The sequence below is a fragment of the Apis florea genome, unplaced genomic scaffold (genome assembly GCF_048593485.1).
Source record: "Apis florea isolate Af1SG1 unplaced genomic scaffold, ASM4859348v1 contig_3802_pilon, whole genome shotgun sequence".
Classification (NCBI taxonomy): domain Eukaryota; kingdom Metazoa; phylum Arthropoda; class Insecta; order Hymenoptera; family Apidae; genus Apis; species Apis florea.
Window position 1 is genome coordinate 1,999,511 of NW_028256863.1, and position 27,600 is coordinate 2,027,110.

The 27,600-nt window shown below is 43.3% G+C and overlaps 1 protein-coding gene across 2 annotated transcripts; it reads left to right on the forward strand.

Annotated features, from left to right (window-relative positions):
• The first annotated feature begins 1,662 nt into the window (after positions 1-1,662).
• Positions 1,663-27,552, forward strand: LOC100869342 (uncharacterized). Of its 2 annotated transcripts, XM_086916550.1 has the most exons (7): positions 1,663-2,288; positions 7,210-7,313; positions 17,257-17,495; positions 17,940-18,244; positions 24,151-24,323; positions 24,421-24,691; positions 26,517-27,552. In XM_086916550.1, the coding sequence occupies exons 3-7, from the start codon at positions 17,284-17,286 to the stop codon at positions 26,870-26,872; spliced, it is 1,317 nt and encodes a 438-aa protein (XP_086772676.1). In that variant the 5' UTR covers positions 1,663-2,288; positions 7,210-7,313; positions 17,257-17,283; the 3' UTR covers positions 26,873-27,552. The 2 variants fall into 2 exon arrangements, with proteins under 2 accessions (XP_086772676.1, XP_086772675.1); XM_086916549.1 differs by lacking the exon at positions 7,210-7,313.
• The last annotated feature ends 48 nt before the right edge of the window (positions 27,553-27,600 follow it).

Below are 27,600 nucleotides of genomic sequence, written 5' to 3' on the forward strand. Positions count from 1 at the left end.
AAATGCTCTGACCACTCATCCTCTCTTTGTCTTTCACTAATCGTTTCGTCTCTCTCTCATTACACGCAAAGATAAAACGTGGCTCAAATTTCATTCGTTCGTAGAAATTAATCGTTTGTGGTCAAGCTTCTTGAGCAACGAACTTATAACGGTTAAAAATATTGTAACCGAAAGAAAAGTTCGTTAGACGAAACTTAGACATAATTTTTTAGCTTCTTTTCGAAAAAGTCAACAACGGGAGGACCCATAAAAGGTAAAATCGACGCGTATCGATTCGTTCGAAATGGCATAAATGGGCTTTGTTTGACTAATTCTCGAAATGGAAAAACCGGGTATCTATCTTTCGGGCGGAAAACGCGGGTGCGTGCAAAAGGGTGCGACCTGAAACAGGGGGGGGAAGGCGGTGGTCTACGCCACGGTGGTCTGCGCTAGTGGTCAGCGGTAGCGACGGCAGAGGCTCGGTATGATCTATGGTTAGGGGGTTGGTAATAGGGGCGAGGGGCGAAGAACGAGGGGTTTTAGCTCAGGGTCTCCCTGGATGCGAACTTCCGGCGTCACCGATAAGTATCGACTCGCAGGGGTTCCTACCTGGCACGCTACGTCCGGTTTTCCGATGGGGGATCGTTAAGTGGCGCAAAATAGGCGCGTGCTTCGTCGCTTTCCGCTCGTTTGGAACGCGTCTACTCGCAGATGACGTGCGCCAAGTCTTTATTTTTCATTCGTATTTTTCTTTTCTTTCCCTTTCTTTTTTAACAAAAATAGAATCGAATATAACAGCGTATCACGATTTTTTCCACGATTTTTCGTGGCGTGATATTTTCGTATAACGGAAAAGGGAATGCATCGTGACGATCAACGAATGAGGGGAAGGGTATACGACTTAGGCGTAGGTTCGTAAGTCAGTGCTACGCAATGCAATGCGGAGTAATGCGGATTTTCGAAGATATCGGAGAAGTACGATCTGGTCGCGGACACGGCTTATCCGCACTCGATCTGGTCAGACATTATAGGGCTTGAGAATGCGATGGTAGAGAATAAGGGAAAGAGAGAGAGAGAGAGAGAGAGAGAGGGAGAGAATGAAAAAGTGGAAGAGACGTAGAAAGAGCATAGAGTAAAAAGGATTTTATGAAAATTGCTCGGCGAGCGATGCGCCGCGGCGTGTCTGTTTGGGGATCGGTCGCTCAACGCCCTTCGCTCGTAGGCGTCGAGACTCCGCCTCCCAGCAGCGAACACGATACACCGCCTCGGACCGCCTCTTTGCTTTCTATCTCTACCGTGGTTCTTCCTCCTCGAGGCTACCGGTCGCGTGCGTTCGCTCGCAATTTCATCCCTACCACTAGCTCCGTCTCGCTTCCTATCGGGGGAAACTTGCCTGTTTCGTATATATGTGTTCACTCTTGTTTGAAGATTCTCTCGTAACCGTTGCTAGTGTGCGCGCGCGCACGCGATTTCTCCGAGATCCGTGATGCGGTTTCGTTCGCCCTTCGGCTCGACTCGGGTCGAGGTTCGAGAGTCGCCTCCGCCTTTGCCCCCGCCCCCGCGTTAAACCACGCCGCGACTGCTTTCGCCTTCGTCTTCGCCTTCGCCTTCGCCTTCGCGAGTCTACTCAAACCACCCCCTCCCCGTTTAGGCAACGATCGCCGCGCCAAAGGTGACTGTCCAAGTCAGTGTCGAAGCCGCGCAGTCATCGGTTGCACCGCGTTCTGGAACTCTTTCTCGCTCCGTCCTTTCAAACTTCCTTGCCCAAAGTTTGTCCTATTTCTCGGCGAATATGTGCGATACAGAGCAGACGTTTCGCGTTTCTTTGCCTACGGCAACGTTTTGAACGAGATTCGTTCGTTTATTATAAAATTACCGATGATCGCAGTGTACATGCATGAGTGAGAAGACGGATCGAAGTGTTTTCCATTAAACGGAAAAGTAAGTGCGTTTCATTGATTTCTCGAAATGATTACGAAGATCGTTCATCGTTGATCTGTCATTGGTGACTTCTTCTCGATAAAACGAATGCGAAACAGTTTTCACCTCAAACTCGTTCGACTCGATGATCGAGATCGAGAGAACGATATTTTTCGGTCGAATCGGTGACGCGATCATTTGTCGGCAAAAAATTTTACCGGTAGTGTGAGTCAAACATCAACAGCGATTGATGTTTCTTGATTGTTAGATCAACGATAACAACGTTAATCGTCAAAGGATAAGAAGAAACAGAAACGAAATAGAAATCAACTGGCAATTCGACTTTGGCTTGGAACGCTACAATGTCGTGTTTGGACGGCTGATTACGAGTGAGTAGACGCCATTTTTATACAATTGCGATTCGCTTTGTTAGCGCATAAACCTGTGCATTTATTCAACCCAATGCCTTCAAGTGGATGAAAACATTTATTTTCGTTGCGATTGTGATAACCGGTCTGTGCCATTTGTTACAATAGAAGGATACGGGTCGTTATCTGTATGCTTGGTTATCGGCGTTAATTAACGATAATAACAATGGAGGTAGGTCGCGACACCTATCAGTTTCCGTTTTTTTCTTCCTTTTTCAATCTAATCGTAAACAGGATATTAAGATTCATTCTTATCGTAGATCCGTGTGACATAAGTTGATACGATAATCACACGAAATAAATAAAATAGTGCGATGCGACATGCTAAAGTATTCCGGATTCCTTGAAACATTGATTTGCAAATACTAGGAATAGCGTCTAACGGATCGTTCGATTATCGTTATCGCGATACATCGAAATATGCCGGCACCGTCATTCTTTCTCTCGTAGGTTATCTTTTTCCATTTCCCGTAGAAACCACAATAAGATAAAAATATGTCTCGATCCAAATATATAAATAAAATATTTGTCTATATATATATATACATATGAAATATTTATTCATTATTAATTTCGGAACTAGCCGCTAGGAACATGAAATTCGATCCTCGTTTTATCTCTACGGACCACGACAATCATAGATAGATAGAATGATAGCTAACGAGAACGCATTAAAACATTAACATTTGAAAAATTTTATGACATATTATAATAACGTGAAATTGTTCGCTATGTTCCGAATATAATATTTGCAAGAAGAATTCGAGCATATAACGAATAAAAATTTTAATTTGAAAGAGAGAGAGAATTTTTTCTCGAATTATTTAAAAATGAAAAAAAAAAAAAACATAAATTAGAAAAAGATAAAAATGCATCGAAAGAAGGAGGAAATAATAGATACACGCGAATAATAGATACGTGAACGCGATGATTCAATCATGTATCGTTTCGAACGATCTGGAATCTGAGAATGACGAAGATTCTGATGCAAAGGGACCGGAGTTTGGAGTGGCTTTTCCAGGGATGTGACGGCGCCGGCGGCGGCGGCGGCGACGGCGGCCTGTATCGCTCTACGAGAACACTCGTCCGGTTCTTAGGCCTAATTGGTTGTCGCCCGGCGCCTCGTCTTGTTCACGGAGAAAGCAGGCCTTTCTCAGTTACCACGCCGTTCAATCTTTTTTCTAACCACCCTTTCGAGAGTGCTTGCTATTAAGAGCGCGTCGAGTACCTGTGCCGCGTGTCGGTCGGTTGTTAGTTCGGATCAGAACGAGAATCTTGAAATTAAGAAGGATAGAAAAGAAAATATCGACGCGTAATCGAATCGACGAAGAAAATCGAGTCGGTTTTCGAAAAATAGATTGGGGATACGGTTTCGGATAGATGACGCGACGGACGCGACGAATGCGAATAAAGCGTACGCGAAGCGAGCGTATCAGGAAATGCGCGAAACATAATTTAAGATTAATTTATCGTAATAGCTACTCCACGTATCGAACAGATATTTTTATTGGCGTTCGCTTTCTGTACGATATTCATTTATTGAATGTCGTGTTTATCGAGCATCGTAAAACGATCGTTAATGCTTTTACGTATCGATAACGATCGTCACGGGTCCTTGTAATAATGACGTTGCCACGCTGTCTACCGTCGGATCGATAAGATCTGAAACGATCTTTTTGGAGAGATCACAAATAGGAATCTCCGAATCTCCTAATTTATCAACCGCGTTTTCGGCTATCCCCACAGCCTCTTCTCTCGAAAACATCGGCTTTCGCGCGAACGATTCACATTCGAAACGAGGAACAAAACGGACGGTTGAAAAATAACTCGAGGTCTCGAGCCTTCGAGTATATCTTCTCCAAGTTCGATATTTCGTTTCGAGGTCGATAGAGAGGAGCGCGGGGTAAAATCCGGTAAAATGGTATCGAGCTATCGAAGTGGCGAGCGAGTTTGCGCGCATCGGGCAAAGACCCGTTACGTCGGAGGACGAGGTAATTAATTTAAGCCGCGAACGCCTCGGCACTAGGCCAATGCAAACACCTTCTTTGCACGGTCGCACGCACAGCCGCGCGCGGCTTACACGTTCGCGCTGCGCCACGCCGCCGCGTGCGCGTCTCTTACTCCCGAGATGCGCGATCCTTTACCATCTTTTTCTTCCCTTTCTCCGTCTACTTCTTCGTTTTCTTCTTCTTCTTCTTTCCTTCCATCTCTTCCCTCTTCTTCCGAGTGGGCAGCGCGCAAACCTTTCGATCCTGGATCCGGGATATAACTGTACAACGAGGCTGTCGCGACTTTGAACGCGACTAGTTCGACGAGCAAAAGAGCCATCACCGTCGCGAGGACGGAATTCTTACCTTATCGGTCGGTTATATCCCATGGACTAGACGAATCCTCGTGTTTCGTCGACTTGGAACGGCGGTCGAACCACGGACGAGAAGTAGAGTAATTTGTCACGTACGAGGAGGAACGTTTAATAGGTACACGAAATTCTATCCTCGCTTTATCTTTGCAAACAAAGAAAGACGATCGTAAAATATGAGAGCAAGTGAGAGAGTCGAAGCATTCAAAGAAATCGTGAAATTAGTCGCTTCGCTGGGTTCAAATGGAGGGGACAAGTGGTAGGGATGACTACCGTACATAAATATATATCCTTCGAGAAGAGCTCCTCGAACATATAACGAATAAATACCACGGCAGAGAAATTCCAACGAGGAATCGAGTAGAAAACAACGCGTCGAAACGTTATAAGAAAAGAAACGAAAAAAGAATTTAACGAAGCAAAGTCCGTATCGCGACGTTAATTACCATCCCGGGTCCCAGGACATCAGGTTTGACTAGGAGCAACTTGGTTTCGCGGGTTCGATCGCGGCTGGCTGCCCCTCGATAAGGGCGAGTTCGTGTCCGGGAGATGCGTGACGAGTAGCGCACGTATCGAGATGTCCTCGAGTACGTCGAAACCACGCAAGGAGATTAAAAATCCGAAAGCCGAGCGAATAAGGCGAGGGAGGGAAGAAAACAGCCTGGTTTAACGAACCAACGACGACGGAGCGAGGATGAGAGCGGCGACGAGTACGATGGCGAAGGCGACGTATCGCTGCGTTAATTACCACGGCGAGAGAGGAGCTCGGACCAAATGCGCGCCACGGTTAGAGAGAACGATCGCTCTCGTCGTCCCTCGCCTATCTATAAGAGGGGTGGCGTGCGGTCGAACCTCGTCGCTGCGGCAGATGCATTAATTGAACCGGCTTAAATTATAGCCGGTCGCTAATTGCGCTCTTCTTCTCGGCCCGTTCGACCGCGAAAGACACGCGGCATTTCTCCTAGCGATTGCGCGCGATTAAACCGTCCCGCGAAACAGCCAATCTACCTATCTTTCTCTCTCTTACGTGCATATGTGGTGTATACGGCGCTGTGCGCATGCGCGCAGGCACGCTTGGTGTTCCATTCTGCTCCTATCGATACGCGATGGGGAAAACAAAATCGATAGGAAATCGAACCGCGAGATCAATGGTGGAACTGGAGCGAGAGATACGAGTAGGTAGATAGAGGAGGTAGGAGAGGAATCGGTGGGAACCGGAAGAGAAGAGAAGCAGTCAAGCGGTCTCTCTCTCTCTCTCTCTCCCGGGGTGAGTTTCGCGATAGTTAAAACCGGCCCTAAGGAATTACGATACGATAAAGCTTGTATCAGTTGGCGTGCTGCCAGTGATATTGCGGGCACCGTGGAAAGTTGGACGTTCCAATGGATTACTGAAGTTAGCTACGTCAGTCACGGTCAGTACTTTGACGGTTGACCGCTTGGGGGACACTCGAGTGTATCGTTGGTGGTAATTCGAGATTCAAGCGCTAACTTCGCGGCTAACAACACGGATCGCGAATTGTCATGTGGATGCCTAATTTAAACAAGCAAATATCGTTTTCCAGTGCGAGTTTCGATAGTTCGATTCGTATCAAGAAGTAAATCTCGCATCTCGTATCTACGATGCGACGGTGGTAAATACAAATACAAGAGGAAGAAACGACGTGGCACGTGGTTCGCGTGCTTAGGTTCGATATATCGCGATTGCGTAACTCGATTAACGGTAAAATCGCTCCGTGGCAGAGCAAACGGGCCAGAGTTTGATGTGTAAAAATCGACACGCGACCAGAGATCCATGAGTTTCTTAAGTGCGAATAGAAGAAAATGGGAAAGAAACGAGACGAGGCTATCGAACGACGCGTCTCGCGGATGAAGCTTAATACACATGCATATAAATATATAAATAATATATATATATATATATCTATATATATATATATATATATATAGATAATCGCACCACGTTCACGCACGCTACCAACCGCGGCGGATTAATTCGATCGGAGGGGATCGTAGGAGAAAGAGAGCGATAAAATCGTAGCCGTAGCTGCTCCAGACAATAATCGTAACGTCTCGAGTCCGCGGTAGAGGCGATTCAGGTCCGGTTCGAATAAACGCGACGAATCCTTATCGTTAATTGGACGATAAAGGTGAAGGTATGTATCGTCGCGCGCCATTCCCGCGGATCTTCTTACTCAACCCGTACCGACGATTTATTTGGCCGGATCGCGGTACACCCGGGATCGATATACAACCGCGAAATCCGGTGTGCTTTGACCGGTTTCAAACGCTCGAAAAGATCATTGGAAGATATTGCGGTCGCGCCTTAAAACGAGTCGCGGAAACGGTAAATACAGCCGCGGATCGATATATCGAAGGAGTTAGATATCGCAGCTTTCCTTATCTAGCGGGAAAACTAGCATTTTCCTTGATATCTTACCCCATCGAAACAGTCGATCACGTTTCTCTGCATATTTTTCGCGAAGGAATACAACAACGTGGTGTATGTGGCAACATGTTTTTCAGGTGTCGACGAAAGGGAAGCAGTACCTTTTAATAATTTCAGCTTGTAGAGAAGAGGAAAGAATGTGTTTACGACGTCTGACGATCATCGTGCAATAATTACATCGGTAATAACATCGACAACAATGTATTTTTAATGATAATTTTTTTTTTTTAATTTAACCGTTTGTTTACGATTAGTATTTTGCCAAATGTTCTAACGTTATTGCCATTATTAAAAATTAGATTTCATCAACGCTATATTTTCCCGGATGGAGTTTTAAGTAAACTCGATCGCACGGAAGGAAACGGAATTCTCTGGATCAGAAGAGGGTAAAGCACCACCGGCGGGAGATTAACTCTGGCCAGCTCGAGCGCGACACCGCTCGTTCACCGCGATGTTAATTAGAAAACAAACAGAAAATTAACGCGAACCCGGCAGCGAATCCCCCCGGTCGGCCGTTACTCACGATTTATCGTAACTCGTTCGAAGTCCGGTCGGTGACCGGTTTACGCTCGAGATTGGTCGGCGATGAGCGTGCGACCGCGCGCTAGAGCAAGCGAACGCCCCGACTGATCCTCGCTCGAAAATCATCGATACGCGCCGCGAATCCGCTCCACCGTGTCGCACGTCGGATCAAGAGCGCGCGAGCAGGAAGTCGCCCTCTTCCCGCGCGAGAAGCGAAACCAGTTTACCTCTCTCAGGTTCGAGGCAAAAAGAGAGAAAAAAAAAAAAAAGAAAAAAAAATCACGAATTATCGCGTAATCGCGAATACGTTTAACCCGTTAACGCATCGACGGTTGATCGATCGATTTTATTTCGCTCCTCATCTCACCCCCTTCATTCGATCTCATTCCACGAGAGTGGACAGTTTAAGGACTTAATTTGCCAACATTTTAAGGAGCAAGAATAGCAGCGTACCAGATAAACGACGAATATAGTATGCATATACAGCGTACATTCGAGCGTGAAAAATCGAAAAATCGCGACCGGTTGCTCGGGCGGCGAAAATCTTCCCGACCGTTAATCTTGATTTATGATAACCGCGATCTGCTCTCCGGAGACCAGAGCGGATAATTGGATCGCGCTTACGTCCCGTGACTTGGCCGGCCGCTACCGGTCTCCCGTGGCTGGATCACTCGCTAATTTCATCGCGTTCCTTTTGCTTTCTCGCCTCGAGGACTCCCGTCCGCGAGATCCCGCACGAAACAGTCGAAATCGAGAGGCGGTGGTCACGCATGGGAAGGCGTTGAATAACCGATCGATCGGTTTTTGTATGCACGGGAACGGGATCGGGAACGGGAGCGCGAATCGTTGCGCGCGGTAAAGTGTCTTCGTGCGATTCGATCGCTTAAGTTTACACGGAACTTCCCGGATACGGTCGAGAACCGGTCGAGACTCGGTGCGTGCCGGCCCGAATAATCGACTCGGTTAATTAGCAAGCGCGATCGATTCCTCTTCCTCGAGCTCATTTCGGAAATGAGACGTTCCTCTCTCACTTTATTCGATTTCTCTTGGATTTCTCTTTTAAAGACAGTTTTATTTGTTTACTACTCGGGAACGAATTCGCTCCGCGGATGGACAAACTTGAATTGAAAATGCCACTTTTTTCTCCGATAGATATATATATATATATATATGTATATAAACGATACGTGCTATATGCGAGTAAAGTTGTAAGAGTGGTAACGAAACTAATAGAGTGGTTAAATGTGGGACGTAAGATACTTAAGATATTTTTCAATGAGAGTTTGTATAGAGTTAGATTAAAACGAGGAATAAAATGCGGTTTGTCCAGAACGCGATAATAATATATATTTCAAACTTTGCTCGTGAATCATCGATAATCACAGGTGTTACTCGGATAATGTTAGGTTTTATCCACTCTTTTAACTTGTCCGTAATGTATACGGAATTTATATTTATTATTAACCACCACAATCCGAGACCGAGCATATACATTACAGTTCTCAGAGACACGAAAGTATATTAATTTCTAAGCCTCGTTTTATCTTTGCCAATAATGACGTAGAGTGCGACAGCCAGCCAGCGTTGTGGAAAGAAAAAGATAGGAGTCCGAAAAAAAGTATTCGAAGAAATTAGAATTACTCGCTTCGCTGGTTTTAACGAGGGGTTTTCCCCCCAAGTGTGTTACTCCCAAGAATGTTACTCGAAACGAAAAGAGGTCGAGTTCACGAATAGCGAATACCGCATAGGAGAGGCCGAATGGAAAAAGAACGACGAGACGTCGGTCGCAAAGTTTTCAGCAGCCGCGTTTAACCGAGGTCTAATGCGAGGCGCGCGTATTATGGCGTGTGTATTATGCGGCTGTTGGGCCGACTGGCTGGTCGGATGGCTGGTTGGGTGGATGGCTGGCTGGTCAGGCGGCTGCGCGAGCTTGTGTGCGCGTCTGTGTGTGCCGTTTGCAAGCGAGCGTGCGTGCATCGGATCGGATCGGTTGGATAGTGTTGGTGCGTTGATCGAGCGCCCTCGAGGAGTATAGAGACAACGGCCTGCCGATACACCGACCGTGTTTCTCAACCGAAACCGACCATCCTCTCATCGTTCTCGTGTCCCCGAACGTTCGCGCATCCCGACGGAATTCCGTGCCCATTACTTCACACGCGTATCCAGCTTCGCTGCTCTCGATCCAAGAACGAAAACAGAGTGGTTCGATTCGCGCGGCGGCCATAAGCTGACCGCTCGAGCTCGAGTCGCGACCGATCGAGGCGACCGGTTGGGAACGTCTGCGCCGCGACGAGCGGTGCAACCTTGTTCCCGAGGGAAACAGACAGGAAAAGGAATCGCGGAGGAACACGAAAGGCGACAAGGCGCGGCAAGTTTTATATTATAATTAGCCCCGGACTCCTTATACCGGACGGCCGCTCGAGGCGACAATCTGGCGGCGAGCATTTCGATATTTTTCGAGTATTTTGGAGAGAGGATATACCGATATAACGTGATAGAGGGAAGGTGAAAAAACCCGCGAAAGAAAGTGGAAGGCAAGCGATGGAACGAGCGATGGATCCTCGAGTGTTCTCCGAAGAAGAAACGAAGCGAAAGGGCGTACGTGTATGAGCCACTCGTTGGTGGTAGGGATGATGGCGTTGGAAGGCTATAAACGGACGACCCCCTGCTATCGATGGGCTTTCTCGTTTGATGGGGGAACTAACGACAGGACGGGTGGATATAATGGATACTGGCAACAGTCGGCCGGCTGTTTCCTCGAATAATAGATTCGGGGATGAAACGAAAGACGAAACTGCAATGGTGGTTTTCAAGTAAAATGGCGCTTCCATCTCCAGACTGTTTGACGCGTGAAATGGATGGATATGCGAATCGGCGGAACGGAAGGTCCGTTCGAATCGGTTTCACGGGTATGCAGGAAACGGAGGGAGGACGAGAGGCGAAGTGACAAAGATATCGAGGCGAAGATAAGAGGAGACAGGTTGCGTCGAAAGCGTTCACGTACCTGAACTCGGTGTTTCAAAGACCGATATATATATATATATATACCTACGCGGGACGAAAAATGCAGGCGACGACCTTATTGGAAAGTCGTGTTCTACAGTAAAACCGGAAGTCGAGAGCCGAACGGTCTCTACGCAGAGGAACGAACCGGCGACACGTTTTACGACCGGGCACGGATGTTCGAATTCCAGAAGAAATTTTTCTCGATATATCTCGATACTTAAATCGATCGAGGATGATTCTGTTTTCTCAATCTCGATGTAAAAATGATATTTGGATCTCTCGAACGATTGTGCCAAGTTAGGATTACGTTTGGATTTAACTAAATTCGTTCTCGTTGAATCGATCTTATCGCAACGACGATCTCGCATCTCTAAAAAATAGATAGATCAAATTAGGATTAAATTCTTCTCGAATCGGCATTCGAATCGATCTATCGCAAACATGATTCCAATCTCGATTAAAATAAAAATAATTTATAAAACATATTTGTATTTTTCGCGAGGAGTTGGATTAAGTTAGGTTATGTTTGGACTAAATTCTTCTCGAATCGATATTTAAATCGATCTATCGTAAACACGATTCCAATCTCGATTAAACGAATAAAAACAATACACACTTGTATTTTTCGCGAGATTAGATTAAGTTAGGTTATGTTTCTAACTAAATTCCTCTCGAATCGGCATTCGAATCGATCTATCGGAAACACGATTCCAATCTCGATTAAAATAAAAACAATTTGTAAAACATATTTATATTTTCCGCGAGGTTAGATCATGTTAGGTTATGTTCGGACTAAATTCTTCTCGAATCGATATTTAAATCGATCTCATCACAAACACGATTCCAATCTCGATTAAACGAATAAAAACAATACATATTTTTTTATTTTTCGCGAGAGATTAGATCGAGTTAGGTTATGTTCGGACTAAATTCTTCTCGAATCGATATTTAAATCGATCTCATCACAAACACGATTAAACGAATAAAAACAATACATATTTTTTTATTTTTCGCGAGAGGTTAGATCGAGTTAGGTTATGTTCGGACTAAATTCTTCTCGAATCGATATTTAAATCGATCTCATCACAAACACGATTCCAATCTCGATTAAACGAATAAAAACAATACATATTTTTTTATTTTTCGCGAGAGGTTAGATCGAATTAGGTTACGTTTGGCGTAAATTCCAAGAGAAATTCTCCTCGTACCGGCCTCGATTCGATCGATCTTCACTCGAACACGATTCCTTCTCTCGCGTAAAAAAAAAAAAAAAAATCGACGTTAGGATTTCTCGATGCTCACCGACACTCTCCCGTCGTGGAAATAGCCGGCAACTTGCCTGCGAAAGTCCCGTGAACTTTTCTCTCGGCCGCTCTCGGCTGGATGCATAAATCTCCTTTAGAGTCGTGCAATGAATAGAGGAAAGATAGAAGGTAGGGGTGAAGCCTTCCACTACACGCTTCCCGGTTCATACACCCGGTTAGGCAAAAATTTCCCAACTACAAGGCGAGCCACTCTATAATTCATAAATATTTAAATCCCAAGCGAGGAACCGCTCTTGTCCCTTATCAACGGTATATCCGCGTAAGCCAATCACGCTTCCCGTTTTTCCGCCCGTTTTCACTGCGTCGACGCAACGGGAAACGTTGCGTGCACTTTTTGACGAGGAGTCGCCCAAAGTAGGCGTAAGTAGGTAAACCAGGTGTCGCGGATCGCGCTCGTTTTTCATTCGTCCCTTTCTCTTTCCCCTCCCCTCCCCTCCCCTCCCCTCCACCCCTCCACCCCCCTCCCCTCTTCTTTTTTTTTTTTTTTTTTTTCACGCGCGTCTAAAAGGTGGGTTTACACTTGTTACACGTATTAACCGTGAATACGAGATATGTCTCGTCTCGTCGTATCTATACGTAGAATCGTAGAATTGACTCGATTTATTATTCTTATTTTGCGTTATACGGAACAAACAAACGAGATGACTCGATGATTTTGCCAGTTTATTTCCATTTCGAAGGAAGAATTGACTTTCTCTCTCTCTCTCTCGTACTACGATGAAAAAACGTTACGCTATGCGGGGACACGTAACAAAAAGAAGATAAGAAGAAATTTAAGATAGGAGAAGTTTTGAAGCTGATCAAATTTGAAAATAATAATTGGGACGTGTGATCATAAGAATCGCAAGAGTTGCTCACGGAGAGACTCGATTCGGATTCCTAGTCGATTCGAGTACTCGGTTAAGAGGCGAGGAGGAAAGAGATTGGTTGCGCGGGATCGTGCATACGCGTGGAAACGCGGGTGTACGACGGTCGTCGCTTCTGATATTCACGAGCTCGCCTCGTTATTTCGTATTCGCGATCGAGATCTCGTTCGCTTCGTGGAGCGTTCGGGATCGTTATTTAAAAAAAAAAAAGGAAAAAAGAAAGTGGTATTCACTTGAGGATGTTGGCGGAAAGATTCTTAAAATGTAATCGAAATTGGAAAATTCTGTGGTTTAGACCAGTGGTTCCCAATCTGTCCAAGCGTTGATGGCTCGGTGTATTTATTTTTTTTTCCCAATTACTATTATCAGGATGTATCATCTAGATATTTAAAAAAAAAAAAAAAGAAAAACGGTGTCCTCGATTTTCTTGAGGAGCTTGTACTTGAGGAAGACGGCCATAAATTATTGAGAATTATTGGAATATTAGAAAAGCATTAATCTTCGAAATAACAATTTTTTTTAACCGCGCGTTATGACAAGTTATGCAACTTTTCCAAGCGAACTTTTACGCTTGCTCTTAACCGAAAGCTAATCGTCGAAGGCGCAACTTCACCGCTTTGTCGATAACTCTTGGCTCGTATCGCTAACAACCGGCCGCGACTTCGAAGGGACCTGGCAATAAAGTAACTAACTTGGTAAGAAAAACTCGGTTCGAAACGCGAAGAGCGAAGATACTAAAAGATAGGTGCATCCGGGACACAGGCGTGCGCGTGAGCCATTAAACGAGCCCGGCCACTTGCAACGACCTATTTTCTCCACCGTTTCGCCGTTCTTAATAAACTCGAATTACGAGGAGACACTTGTTTTTCGCGTCCACTTCCTCCGTCTCCACTTCCGAGCATCGCGACGAGTCTAATTACTGGCGATAAGGGAGCGTAAAAAGAAATTCTTTAAATAGTTTCTAAGCGTCGGTGAACGAAGTTGGTCGATATAAAGGTGACTGGTTCGCGCATCGGCCGTCGCTTCGATACGAAACGACGTTTCTCGATCGATCGTCTCTTCGATCGAATTCTTTCTAAACGATTTTTTCTTTTATCGAAATCTCCCCAATTTTTTTTCCATCGAAATATTTTTTTCGATAGGTTTTCTTCTTTTCTTCGATTTATTCCCGATTGACACTTTTATTGATCGATTCAATTCTAGGAATTTATTTTCGATTTCGATTTTTAAATATTTCGAACCCAAGGGAAGATCGATCGACAGACGGAAAGCTGATTGCATTGGATCCTTTTTAACAGTGCTTCTTAACTATTTCTTTAACTTTAAAAATAAAATAAATTAGATTTCTCGTTATTTTCAGAAAATATTCTTCATATTCGTGGAAATAATTTTCTGAAACGCGACGATAAATTATTACGAATTACCGCTTAATTACATCACTAAGATTTCTACTCTTTCACAATATTTATTTCAATTTTTCCATAGAAGTAGAGGAAATTTAAAGATCGGATAGCAAAAATTCTCACGGCCACAGGTACGACGAATCCATCCTTCTTTTTTCCTTTCTTCGATCTCTCAGGTCCGTTTGTCTCGTTCCCACCACACGCTTTCAACAGATACCGACACCTTGTCTCTTTTCCTTCCTTCTTCTTCCTTCAAATATCGTCTCCTCGTCGTAACATTACTTTTTTTCCAGCCTCGGCGTCACGCTCGTCGAGGCATAAGCACTCGTAAACGAATAAATGAATTTATGCGTTATTATTATTTACGCCGGTATTTACGCCAACAACCGTTATATAACATAACCTGTACGTTAAAATAATTGATCGTGTTCCCACATCGAGATGCGCGGCAACGTTACGTTCGATGGTCGCGCGAAAGAGCGACGAGGAAAAGAAGTCGGAAGCGTAGTGAATCTCGTAGAGATTCCAAAGTGCAGATAAGCTCGCGTGCCTGTCAATGGACCACGCCGTGGAAGGACGGGGAGATGAGAGAGGCGCGTGCCGAAACTGGACTGGAGCGCAATTTCCGAGGAATCTTATCTCGAGTTTGCATCTTCGGTATCGGGTTACCGAAAGGGCCGTCCACACTGGGGATCGTTCCTTCCGCTCCTCGGTAAATTTGACAAGATAGACGAGAGCGAAAAGAAAACATCTATTCGCGAGATATGCGTACGCTTTAAATTAGGCGCTCGAACAACGATAATAATCGATGACGATTATTAAATAACGGCGAGAGACGTCACGAAATCGATCGTAGGAAAGTTGGATGTAAAGCGATCATCCAAAGAACCAAGAAAAGGAAAATAGGAGAGGAATAGAGATACGGTGTTGCTCGCTTAAACGTCCGTCACTATCCCCACCAACTGTTGGAAATGGAAGCTTCGAGCGTGTCGAACGAAACTTGACACCGATCGTTAATCGTGAACACGTATACATACGTGTATATATACACACACACACCTCACCACACTCACCTCATCTCCTCGTTTCTTTTAGTCGAATTCGCACAGTCATATTCAAGTCGGTTGAATGTACAATAATATATTAAACTATATATAATATAATAGTATATAAATAATAGAAGGAGAGTAAGAAAGGCGCATTTTGCAAGAAAACGAACGGAATCGCGGAAATGATAAACACGGTTGATCGAATAGGAATCCCGTAGCCGCGAATATCGGAAGAACAAAGTGGCCGACGCGACGAGAGGATGGAATGAAAAGAGACGACGGATGCCGAGACGGGAGCGTGCGAGAGTGTGAGTCGGTTTGCTACGAGCGGGCTACGACCGGGCTACAAGAAAACCCTTCTACGCGGTCGGCGCCGTGGCGCCTCGACCATCCAACGATCGGCCCATCCGGCGACACTAGCGGCGGGATGGACTTTGACTCGATCCGATTAGTATCGAATGGAATCGACTCGTCGCGAATCGACTCGACTCGACTTCACTCGACTCGGCTCGACTCTAGCCTCTGTTCACACTTGTCCAAGCGACGAACGATTCTTTCAAATTAAGAGAAAGGTTTTCGTACGGAACGGAAGCTCGAGTTGGAGGGAGAAGCCAAGCAGAGACGATTCGAAACGATTAATCAACCTCGTAGAGAATCCCTGTACATTTATATACATATGTATTCACTTTCGTTTCGTCTCTAGTCGCTCGTTCGAAGGCTGACGACCGAAGAAACGAAAAAGGAGCGAGGGGTGGGGGGGAATAGAAGCGAGCAAAGCTGAGTGGAGCCGGGTCGGGAAAAAAGAGAAAAGAGCGCGACAACGACGGACGAGGAGAACGTTATTCCCATTAGCGTCGCTTCGTATCGACCGAGTGGCCGGTCCTTTCCAACCTTTTTCACGCTCCAGTCTTTCACGCTCCTTTTTAACGACTCTCTCGAGGACGCGCGCATCCATGTCAATCGTCCGAGCTGCGCGGCCGCGATTAGCTGCTCGCTTCCTCTCGCGATCCCTCTCGCCGTCTTGAAACGCGAACTTCGGCCTGGCGCCAGATGCTCGCTCGTCCCGCCGCCCCTCCCCCGCCGGTCCACCGTCCAAAACACGATTAAACTTCTAACCGGTTCCCATTTATAAAGCCCTTTACCGCCAATCCTTCGCATTAGACGCGCTCGGCCAGGAAAGCTCGTTAGTCTCGACTATCGCTCGCGTCAAATCCTTTCCGAAATCGATTCGATATTTATCGAGTTACGCTCTCGATAAAATAGCTAGAAATAATCTCGCCTTCGAAAATTATTAATCAATCGATACAGTTGTTTCTTTCTACCTTGACGATCGTTAAATTATATCCAAAGTGATATATATATATATATATATGACGATAGAGGGGCCTGAAATCGGGAAATCGGATGAAACAGAGATAGTGGATCGAGGCGAAGGAGTGCCGATCTCTCGAGGAAGAGGAACCGCGAAAGCGGCGGAGCTTTGGTCCCGCCTACACGGGATCTTATTCGTGGCTGCGATGGCCGCTATCCTGTATCTCCGATTCTACCGCTCGATGCGGAGTCTCGCGCCTCGAAGGTGGAGACGCGGCTGCGCTCTCTGTCTCGCTCTCCCTCTTCTCCATCCCCTTTCCTTCCTCTCTCTCTCTCTCCGATCTTCGACCACCTTCCTCTAGAATCCACCGTCTTCCTTCCTTCCTTCCTTCCGTGCCTCCCCTTCTCTGCCCTTCGCCTCCTGCCTCCCTGCCCAGCGTCCCGCCCGAAGGGAACCTTCCACCCGCCCCTCTCCCTCTCTCCCCCTCTCCCTCTCTCTCTCTCTCTCTCTCCCCGTATTTTTCTTTCTGCTCGCGTGGCCGCCGCTATGGCGAGCCTCGCGACCTTCCATCCTCGTCGCGCCACCCGACGAGCGCGCAAAAGCAGGCGAGTAACCGCGAGTCTTTTTCTCTGTTCGAACAGATGCCGTGGTGTTAGCTCTCGGGGAGGATGTTTCACGGGGGCGGAAGTGGCGGGTACGGCGCAGGCTCCGACTACCAACAACAGTCGCAGCAACAGCAGCAACAGCAGCACGGCCAACAGCTTCAGGCGCCCGTCTACGTGCCGTCCTCGAGGCCCACGATCCCATCCGCGGCAACGGCGGCGGCGGCCGCGGCCGCGGCCCAGTACCATTCCTTCCCCGGCTCTGGATCGCCTGCCTGGTGAGTCGTGGTCTCTCTCTCTCTCTCTCTCTCTCTCTCTCTCTCTCTCTCTTGGTGATCGATCGAGGGGAGGAACTGGAGGAGGGAGGTGAGATAAATTTAGAAATTTATGGAGTAATCTTTTTTCTCGAGATGCGATGGAAGTGGTCTGGTGCATTCTCACCTCTGTTGTCGAGGACGACGAAAAGTCGACGAAACAGGAGTGATTTCACTGCGTTCAATTGTAAATAAAGAAAATTATGGAGGTTAATTAATAAGCTATTAAGCTATCGATGCTGCTCGTCTACTTAGCCTCGATGTATATTCAGAGATGTGGAAAAAATTTCCAACCGTAATTTTATTTACCATCAACCAACCTCAACTAACCAATCCAAAACGAGCACACTTTGACGAAGCAAGAATTCGCACGATCAGATTGAATAATTTGATTTGTTTCGTTGGAAGGGAGAAGACTGCTGCAGCGGCGGCCTCGTGGCAGCATGGGGTGGAGACGTACGCGGCGCATCACGCGCTCGCTGGGCACGCGAGTGGGTCCGCGGCAGCGGCCGCGGCCGCCGCAGCCGCGATGGGCCCGCACTCGGGCCACACGCACCCGCACCCGCACACGCACCCGCACGCGGCCCATCCGCACACCGGCCACCCTCACTCGAGCCTCGCCGCGGCCGCCCCCTTTTACGCGCAAAACGTCGCCATGATGTCCTCCTGGCGCGCCTACGACGGAGCCGGATTTCAACGTGCCTCCCCTTATGGTTCGTATTTTATTTTATTCCTCTCTGGCGTATTTTCATCTTTCAAAATAATTCATTTTTCCAGTGTGTTTCAATTTTTCGCCCCCCCCGCTTGTGCTTCGCGTATCTTGTTCTCTGTGCATTTTTATCTTCATTTTTTAAAATACCTAGCATTTTTTCAATTGTACAATTGAAGTTGTATGTAAAGTATAAGGTAAAGTTCAAGTGCGTGTTTCCTTATTGTACTTTCGTTCGCGTGGTTTTATTCTGTTTCTGAAGTATTTTGCAAATGTTCAAGTTACTTTATCCTCCTGTTCCCTGGCGTATTTTCAATGAAACCTAGCATTTTTCAATTATCCAGCGTCGCGTTCAATTCACGCCTCCACTTACTGGCTCGTATTTTATATCTCTGTTATCTTGCTCTCTGCGTATTTTTTAAAATACGCTGCATTTCTCCAATTGTACAATTGAAGTTGTACATAATATAAGTCAAAGTTCAATATACTCTGTTATCTTGCTCTCTGTGAATTTTCATTCTCGTCAAAATATGTCGCATTTTTTCAAATGTATAATTTTGAAGCTGTGTAAATTAAAGTTCAACGTGTCTCTCCTTATGATTTTATTCTCTAACTGTAATTCTTTTTTTGAAGCGTATATCCTCTCTTTTATCCTATTCTCTGGCGTATTTTCATCTTTCAAAATACCTAGCGTTTTTCAATTATCCAGTGTTCAACTTACGCCTCCACTTGTGGCTCGTATTTTATACTCTGTTATCTTGCTCTCTGTGCATTTTGTAAAATATGTTGTATTTTTTCAATCCTATAATTTTATTCTCTTTGAATTTATGTATTTTGTATTTTCATTTGTCAAAGCTTCTATTTACTTTTATTCTTCAAGATACGTTGTTGTATTTTTCACATATAAAATTCAAAGTTTCAGCATACTTTTATAGTTTGCATTTTATTCTCCATTTAGCTTACTGATCTTTCTAGTATTTTCAAAATACATTGCAATTTTTCAATTGCATGTAGATGAAGTTATGCTCAACGCGTTCCCTCTTATGATTTATATTTTATTGTCTTCTTTATCATGCTACTCCTCTTAAGATTCAAACGTTCTACTTATTTTTCTTTTTTAGAAGATACGTTACACTTTTCTGCCTCTTCTTGTGGCTCGTATTCCATATTCTTTGTTTTATCCTATTCTCTGGCGTATTTTCATTTTCATCTTTCAAAATACCTAGCATTTTTTCAATTGTATAATTGAAGTTGTATATAATATAAGTTAAAGTTCAACGTGTCTTCCCTTTATTGTATTTTGTTTATCATCGCTACTCTTCTTGGAAAGTTCAAGTGTTCTATTTATTCTTATTCTTTAAGATTAGGCATCTTTCACTGCACTCTTCTTATGATTTTATTCTCCACCTATTATCCTTCTTTGAAGTATGTATTTTCACTTGTCAAGATATGTTGCATTTTTCAACCGCATATGTCAAATATGAAGTTCAAAGTTCCATTTACTTGTTGTACTTTTATTACTCTTCTCAGAGTTCAAGTATCTTTATGTTTCATTTTCATAATATGTTTAAATTAATTAAAGTTATATTCAACCTTATAGTCTCTGGCTTATGGTTTGTATTTTATTCTCTACCTTCTTTGAAGTATGTATTTTCACTTGTCAAGATATGTTGCATTTTTCAATCGCATATGTCAAATATGAAGTTCAAAGTTCCATTTACTTGTTGTACTTTTATTACTCTTCTCAGAGTTCAAGTATCTTTATGTTTCATTTTCATAATATGTTTAAATTAATTAAAGTTATATTCAACCTTATAGTCTCTGGCTTATGGTTTGTATTTTATTCTCTACCTTCTTTGAAGTATGTATTTTCACTTGTCAAGATATGTTGCATTTTTCAATCGCATATGTCAAATATGAAGTTGCATTTACTTATTCAATTTACTTTTATGGTTTGTATTTTATTACTCTTCTTAGAGTTCTTAAGTATCTTATGTTTTATTTTCAAAATATGTTTAAATTATTATAGTTAAAGTTAGTTATGTGCCTTCCCTTTTATTTTATCGTATCCTATTCTGTTATGCTATTCTTAATGCTATTCAAGCGTTCCACTTATTTTCATTATTCAAGATGTGATTTGAAGTTGTGTTCAAAATTCCAATTATTCAACGTGTCTTCCCTTATGATTTTATTCTTTAGAAATTTCTTAGATTCAAATATTTTAAACTATTTTTCAAGATGCATAATTATTTTACATAGTCAAAATTATATTCAATGTTCCAGTCGTGTCTCCTATCTTTTTCTTATTTTCTTATTCTTTATCTATTATGCCATTCTCCATTTTTCGTTCTTTAAGATACATTTTTTAATTAACATAGTTAAAATTATGTTCAAAGTTGCAGTTTGTGCAATCTGCCTTGTAATTTCTTATATTATGCCCTCCCCTCTCAAGTATTTCCATTTTTTCAAGATACGCATTTTTCAATTACATATTTGATATACGTTCAAAATTCCAATTGTTCAACGCGTCCTTTCCATTGGTATTTTATCCTATCTTCCACGTATTTTCATTTTTCAATATACGACACGCTGTTTAGGGTCCTATTTACTTTTATTTCTTTCAAGACTTACTTTTCTCAACTATTTCAACTCGAAACCCTCGTTCAAATCCCTTTATCTCTTGACACGTTCAACGGGGCACTAAACATTGTAGAAAGTTGCTGAAAATCCAACGACGATCATTCTCCCTCCTTTTTTTTTATTTTGGAAATTGCCTCCAATCCAATTCCAGCGTATTTCTTTTTCCATTGAATTTAATTCCTTCCCTCCTACCCTCTTCAGAAATCTTCAGAATTCGTTTCCTTTCTCCTGCTGCGAAAAAAAAAAAAAAAAAAAAAAGAACAAAATTCAAAATTTTCGATCCAAGCCACTTTACACCTATCTTTCCCCGCCGAAACTCTTCTCTCTGCGGGTAAACCACAGAACAGCAGGAGGAGGAGGAGAAAGGGGTAAGAAAAGACGTTCTCTCGATGGACGTTAACCAGACCTGACCCGAGCGCAGGAAAAGTCCGAGTGCGACGGATGCGTGCTCGATAAGAGGAGGGGGAGGAAAAAAATAGAGAGGTTCCCTCCCTGGAACCGATGCACACGCGTATCGTCGACGGCGACCGCGGCGGCGACGACGTCTGCTGGTGGTGGGCCATCTGCGTCCAATAAGCGATAGCGGCTTATTTCAAACGAATTCCCGCGGTCGAGTGTTCGTGTGCTCTTCTTCTTCTTCTTCCGCCGCGACGATGCGTCTTACCTCTTCCTCGCCGAGTTTTGCGTGCCGCGTTCCGTTTCGCTCGTCTAATAAAAGTACCTCCTCCCCTTCGCGTTTCTGCACGGGTGTAATGAGTAAATTTGCAAATTTAATCGATCCTTAGGGTGGGTAGGTGTTGGATCTTGAACTATCTTTTATGGATGAACATGAGTGAATAATAATGTGAATTTATGTAGTTTTTACACGAGAGGGATTTCACATTTTCTTTCGGGAGAATTATTGACAATTAATGGGAAAAAGTGATCGATATATATTTTCGTGAAATTCGATTTAACCCGCCGCGGCAAAAACGTGCACGGCGCTCGAGAAAGATGGTCCCGTTGCTTTGGCGGTGTTTACTGGATTGATGATAAAAAGAAAAAATATCGATGCTACGTGGTACAGAGAAAGATATTTCATGTGCGATCGATCGTCATATCGTACGATACGCGTCTTATGCAGACCGATTATAGTCGTCTGCCGTGGTACCTCATTGATATCTTATGGAGAGCGACTATAGTCAGCCATAATCTCTGTGGCATCTTATGTAGGCCGACTATAGTCATCCATAGTATTTTATCTTATGGAGAATGACTGTAAATCGACCGTGGTATTTTAATAGTATCTTATGCAGAGCGACTATAGTCGATCGTAGTAGGTCAGTGACATTTTATGCAGAATGACTATATTCGCCCAATAATATCTCACTGGCACCTTGTGCAGAGAGAGACTATAGTCGGCCATAATCTCTATGGCATCTTATGTAGACCGACTATAGTCATCCATAGTATTTCAGCGACATCTTATGGAGTATGACTATAAATCGGCCGTAGTATTTTAATGGTATCTTATACAGAACGATTATAGTCGATCGTAGTACGTCGGTAACATCTTGTGCAGAGTGATTATAGTCAGCAATAATCTCACTGGCATCTTGTGCAGAGTGACTATAATCAGTCATAATCTCAATGGTATCTTATACAGAGCGACTATAATTGTCCATAACCTCAATGCAGAGCGACTATAGTCAGCCGTAGTATTTCAGTAACATCTTATGCAGAGTGACTATAATCGCCCATAATCTCAGTGGCATCTTGTGCAGACCGACTATAGTCGCCTATAATCTCAGTGCAGAGCGACTATAGTCGTCCATAATCTCACTGGCATCTTGTGCAGAGTGACTATAATCAGTCATAATCTCAATGGTATCTTATACAGAACGACTATCATTGTCCATAACCTCAATGCAGAGCGACTATAGTCAGCCGTAGTATTTCATATAACATCTTATGCAGAGTGACTATAATCGCCCATAATCTCAGTGGCATCTTGTGCAGAGTGACTATAATTAGTCATAATCTCAGTACAGAGCGACTATAGTCGTCCATAATCTCACTGGCATCTTGTGCAGAGTGACTATAATCAGTCATAATCTCAATGGTGTCTTATACAGAGCGACTATAATTGTCCATAACCTCAATGCAGAGCGACTATAGTCGGCCATAATCTCAGTGCAGAGCGACTATAGTCGTCCATAATCTCACTGGCATCTTGTGCAGAGTGACTATAATCAGTCATAATCTCAATGGTATCTTATACAGAGCGACTATAATTGTCCATAACCTCAATGCAGAGCGACTATAATCAGCCGTAGTATTTCAGTAACATCTTATGCAGAGTGACTATAATCGCCCATAATCTCAGTGGCATCTTGTGCAGAGTGACTATAATCAGTCATAATCTCAATGGTGTCTTATAGAGAGCGACTATAATTGTCCATAACCTCAATGCAGAGCGACTATAGTCGGCCATAATCTCAGTGCAGAGCGACTATAGTCGTCCATAATCTCACTGGCATCTTGTGCAGAGTGACTATAATCAGTCATAATCTCAATGGTGTCTTATAGAGAGCGACTATAATTGTCCATAACCTCAATGCAGAGCGACTATAGTCAGCCGTAGTATTTCAGTGATATCTTATGCAGAGGGACTATAGTCGCCCATAATCTCAGTGGCATCTTGTGCAGAGCGATTATAGTCAGTGGAGAGTGACTATAGTCGGCCGTAGTACGTCAGTGGCATTTTATGGAAAGCAGTTGCCCATAGTACGTCAATGGAACCTTATGCAAACCGACTATAGTCAGTCATAGTACATACAGTCAATAACATCTTATGGAGAGTGACTATAATCGGCCGTAACACCTCACTAGCATCTCACTGCGGACCAACTATAGTCGCATGTAGAATCTCAATAGCAGCGCGATTATAGTCGCTCATAATATTTCAGTGATATCTTATGCAGAATGACTATAGTCGGCCAGTGACATCTTATGGAAAGCGACTATAGTCACCCATAATATCTGAGTGGAATCTTATGCAGAGCGACTATAATAGCGACTATAATAGCCGTAGTACCGCGTCTTGAAGAGAGCGACTATAATAATAGCGAAAGAGTGAATCAAAATCATTTACACGTGTAAAATAAACACGCAACCAATTTGTTAAGATCCATATTTAAATTAAAGAATAACAAAGAAACTGAATAGAATTCCCGATTATTTTTGCAAGTTGAAGTGGAACTTGTTGGGAATTCCTTCCTATTGTTTCAGACACCGCGATGGATTTTCAATTCGGCGAAGGCCGGGAGTGCGTTAATTGCGGCGCAATATCGACGCCGCTTTGGAGGAGGGACGGGACCGGACATTATCTGTGCAACGCGTGCGGACTTTACCACAAGATGAACGGGATGAACAGACCTTTGATAAAACCCTCGAAACGGCTGGTAAGTCACCTCCCCCCCCCCCCTCTCCCCCGCCAAGCTCCTCTCAGCTTCGTTCGCGATGATTCCACGAGCGGGAATATTGTATCACGGATTTCAGACCGCGACCAGGCGGCTAGGCCTTTGCTGCACGAATTGCGGCACCCGCACCACCACCCTTTGGAGGCGCAACAACGAGGGCGAACCCGTTTGCAACGCTTGCGGCCTCTACTTCAAGCTGCACGGCGTGAACAGACCCCTGGCGATGCGCAAGGACGGGATTCAGACGCGAAAACGGAAACCGAAGAAGACGCCCGAGACGCCGAACGCGAGGCCATCCACCGTCGAGCACGAGACCGCCGCCGTTTCAACCGCTTCCTCCCCCTCCACGGGTAAGCGAGCAATTGTGCCCTTCCGCGCAGAACAGAACTGAAACAGACCGATAAATATTTAGCTCGTGTTTAGATTTTAAAATCGTTCCAATAATATTTTTATCCGTACTTGTTATAGTCGATCTTCGTTCTTTCTTTTCGATCCAGTAGATCCAATCAGAAGTGATTTCACGATATTCTGATCAATCAACCCGTTAAAATAATTTGATTATTTTGCATCCTGGTTTTGGAATTTTCGTCATTGCAAATTGATCATCGTTTTGATCCATGCTTTTTAATAAATATGTCTCTTCCAGAATGGGATTATTGAATATTGGATTTTAGACGAAGAGACGAAGGCAAATAGGACTGTTCAAAGGCCGAATTTACGCTGAAATTGAATTGAGTTTTCGTGGATTATAAAAATATTGAGCAAATAGTGTTCACCGTTGAAAAGAAATCTCGCGGAAAAAGAGTGTTCTTGGTTGGAATCGTTTATTCTCCTTCGAAATCACTTTAGCCTTCTGATATATCACACTCTGTAGGATATTTTCTTTGAATAGTCGATCAAATTGTAAATTATAATAGAGGATCTCTATTGTGTAAATGAGATGTAATTATTTTCAACTGTGAAATCATTAGTAAGATTTGCATCTCATTGTTTTAGTAGAGTTCTTCTTGTTGTTCTTCTCTATCGCATAATTATATAATAAATGTGTACTTATGCTGATAAATAACACGTTGAAATAAAAATACATATGATAATAGATTATTCTGATCAATCAAACCGACATTTCTTCTGCAAGACTTCTTTCCAACAGTGCACGGATGTGTTGTATTAATCCAAACATTTAAAGATATACCATTTTTGGCATATGAAGAATTCATGCAAAATCTTTAATAGTGCCTTCCAAGAAACAAAAAGATGTTCTTATCATTTCTTAAAGAAATTTTGGAAAAGTTGTAAAAATAAATCTAATAATAATGAATATTGGGATATAAAGATTGAATTTACCTTTATATTTTATTTTTTTTTGATAATGAATAGTAATCTTGAAAGTAATTAATGAAAAAATTGACAGGTGAATCAATTTAAGATTAAACAGAACCAAAATATCATTGTTATATGCGAACAACAACTAATAACGCGAGCATTGACTTTATATTTATATATATATGTGCAAGAACAACTTCCATTCCTTAATTTTTGTCAATTAGAGTGTCAAAAATATAATCATTTCATTCTATATCAATTTTATAGTTTTGATAATCAAAATTATATATGGTTGTATTTGAAATTCGGAATTACCATTTTTATTTATATAATATTTTATACCATTTTCAAACTATTATACATTAATACTCTAAGTAATTGAATTTACAATAGTCAAACGTATGCCTTTTTTCTGATAGATGCATCATTACTGGTTGCTTCTTTGTAACAATGATTTAGTATATAGTAAGTATATAGTAATTTTGTCTGATTCGCTCGATTTATTTTTTTATTAATTATTTTAAAAATGATATACTGAAAAAAGAAAAAGAAACGAGATCGATTCCTGCGCTATTCACATTTTTAGATTCATTTTTAACAACTTTCCTTTTTTCAAAAAAATAAAATATTTTTTCTTTCTTGAGGAGCATTTTTAAAAATTCATGAATTTTTCGTTTTCAGATAATGCCAGAAGAAGGCTATTTTTAATACCCTTTTTTTTAAAATAAATTGTAGATCGATTATTCCGTCAATGTAAATCGGCCTTGTTCACTTCGCATCGATACTGAATTTGAAATATAAAGTTTCCATATAATCCATAATTACGCGTATCGATACGGATCTCTTCCACAGAATTAAAGGGCAACCAACAACAGCAACAGCAGCAGCAACAACAACAGCAGCAGCAGCAACATCAGATCGAAGTGTCCAAATCGTCCGCCGGTGGTGGCTCGAGCACGTCAGAGAGACCGGTCTACCTCGGACACACGTCTCTTTTAGCGACCGGAAGCGTGGCCACCGTCAAAACGGAACCTCGAAGTTGCGATGGCATCGTTGGTCAACCCTATTCCTCGTATTATCAACATCCGCATCAACTTGGGGTATCGAGCAGCGAGCATCAGCAACAGACGTATTACGGGAGTCAAGAGGCACCTTACCATCATCAACATCACGTTACTGCGGCTGCCAAGTTATTGGCATCCACGTAATTTCATCTCATTGTTCCCGCGACGCGGCAATCGCAAAGAAAAGAAAAGAAAAGAAAAGAAAAAGAAAAAAAGAAACGAGACAAAACCAGTGAAATTCGATAAATACGCGGTTTTTCTTCGTTTGCATTTCTCGTCGCTCGTATTTTCGTTTTGTCACTTTATCCGTTGTCGTTCGTTATTGCACCATTACAAATCGTAACGACCGATCGACGAACGCGCGGGAAAAATACGCCGATATACGATGTTTATGTTTTTCGTTCATTGTTCGTCGACGACTCGCCGCCATTTTGAATATTATCGCAGTGACCGCTCAAGTATCGATCGATCTTAATCGATTCGACTTCTCGAGGGGACGCCACGCGACGCGTATGCATTTCACGATCGTGATCGTAATCATACGTTTTCTCGTGCGATCGTTGTGGAAAACACGTATTTATATACATGTTGGACGAAAACACTAGTGTATTCGCGTATAAAAGATACTCGATTGTAAATATTATTCGCAAATCACGAATCACGATAGATTTCCACGGTAGACTAGTTCCAAAGGCGTGTCGAAAGGAACGCGGCGAATCTGAGGTACGCAAACGACAAACTCGCTTTGAAGAAATGTCAGCTTTTTTGTACAGTTCCTGTATGATTAGTTTTCCGACGCGCAATAAAGAGAACACAGCTTTCGACCTCGTCTTGTCGTTTGTCGAAGGACATCCTTCAATGCTTTGACTACC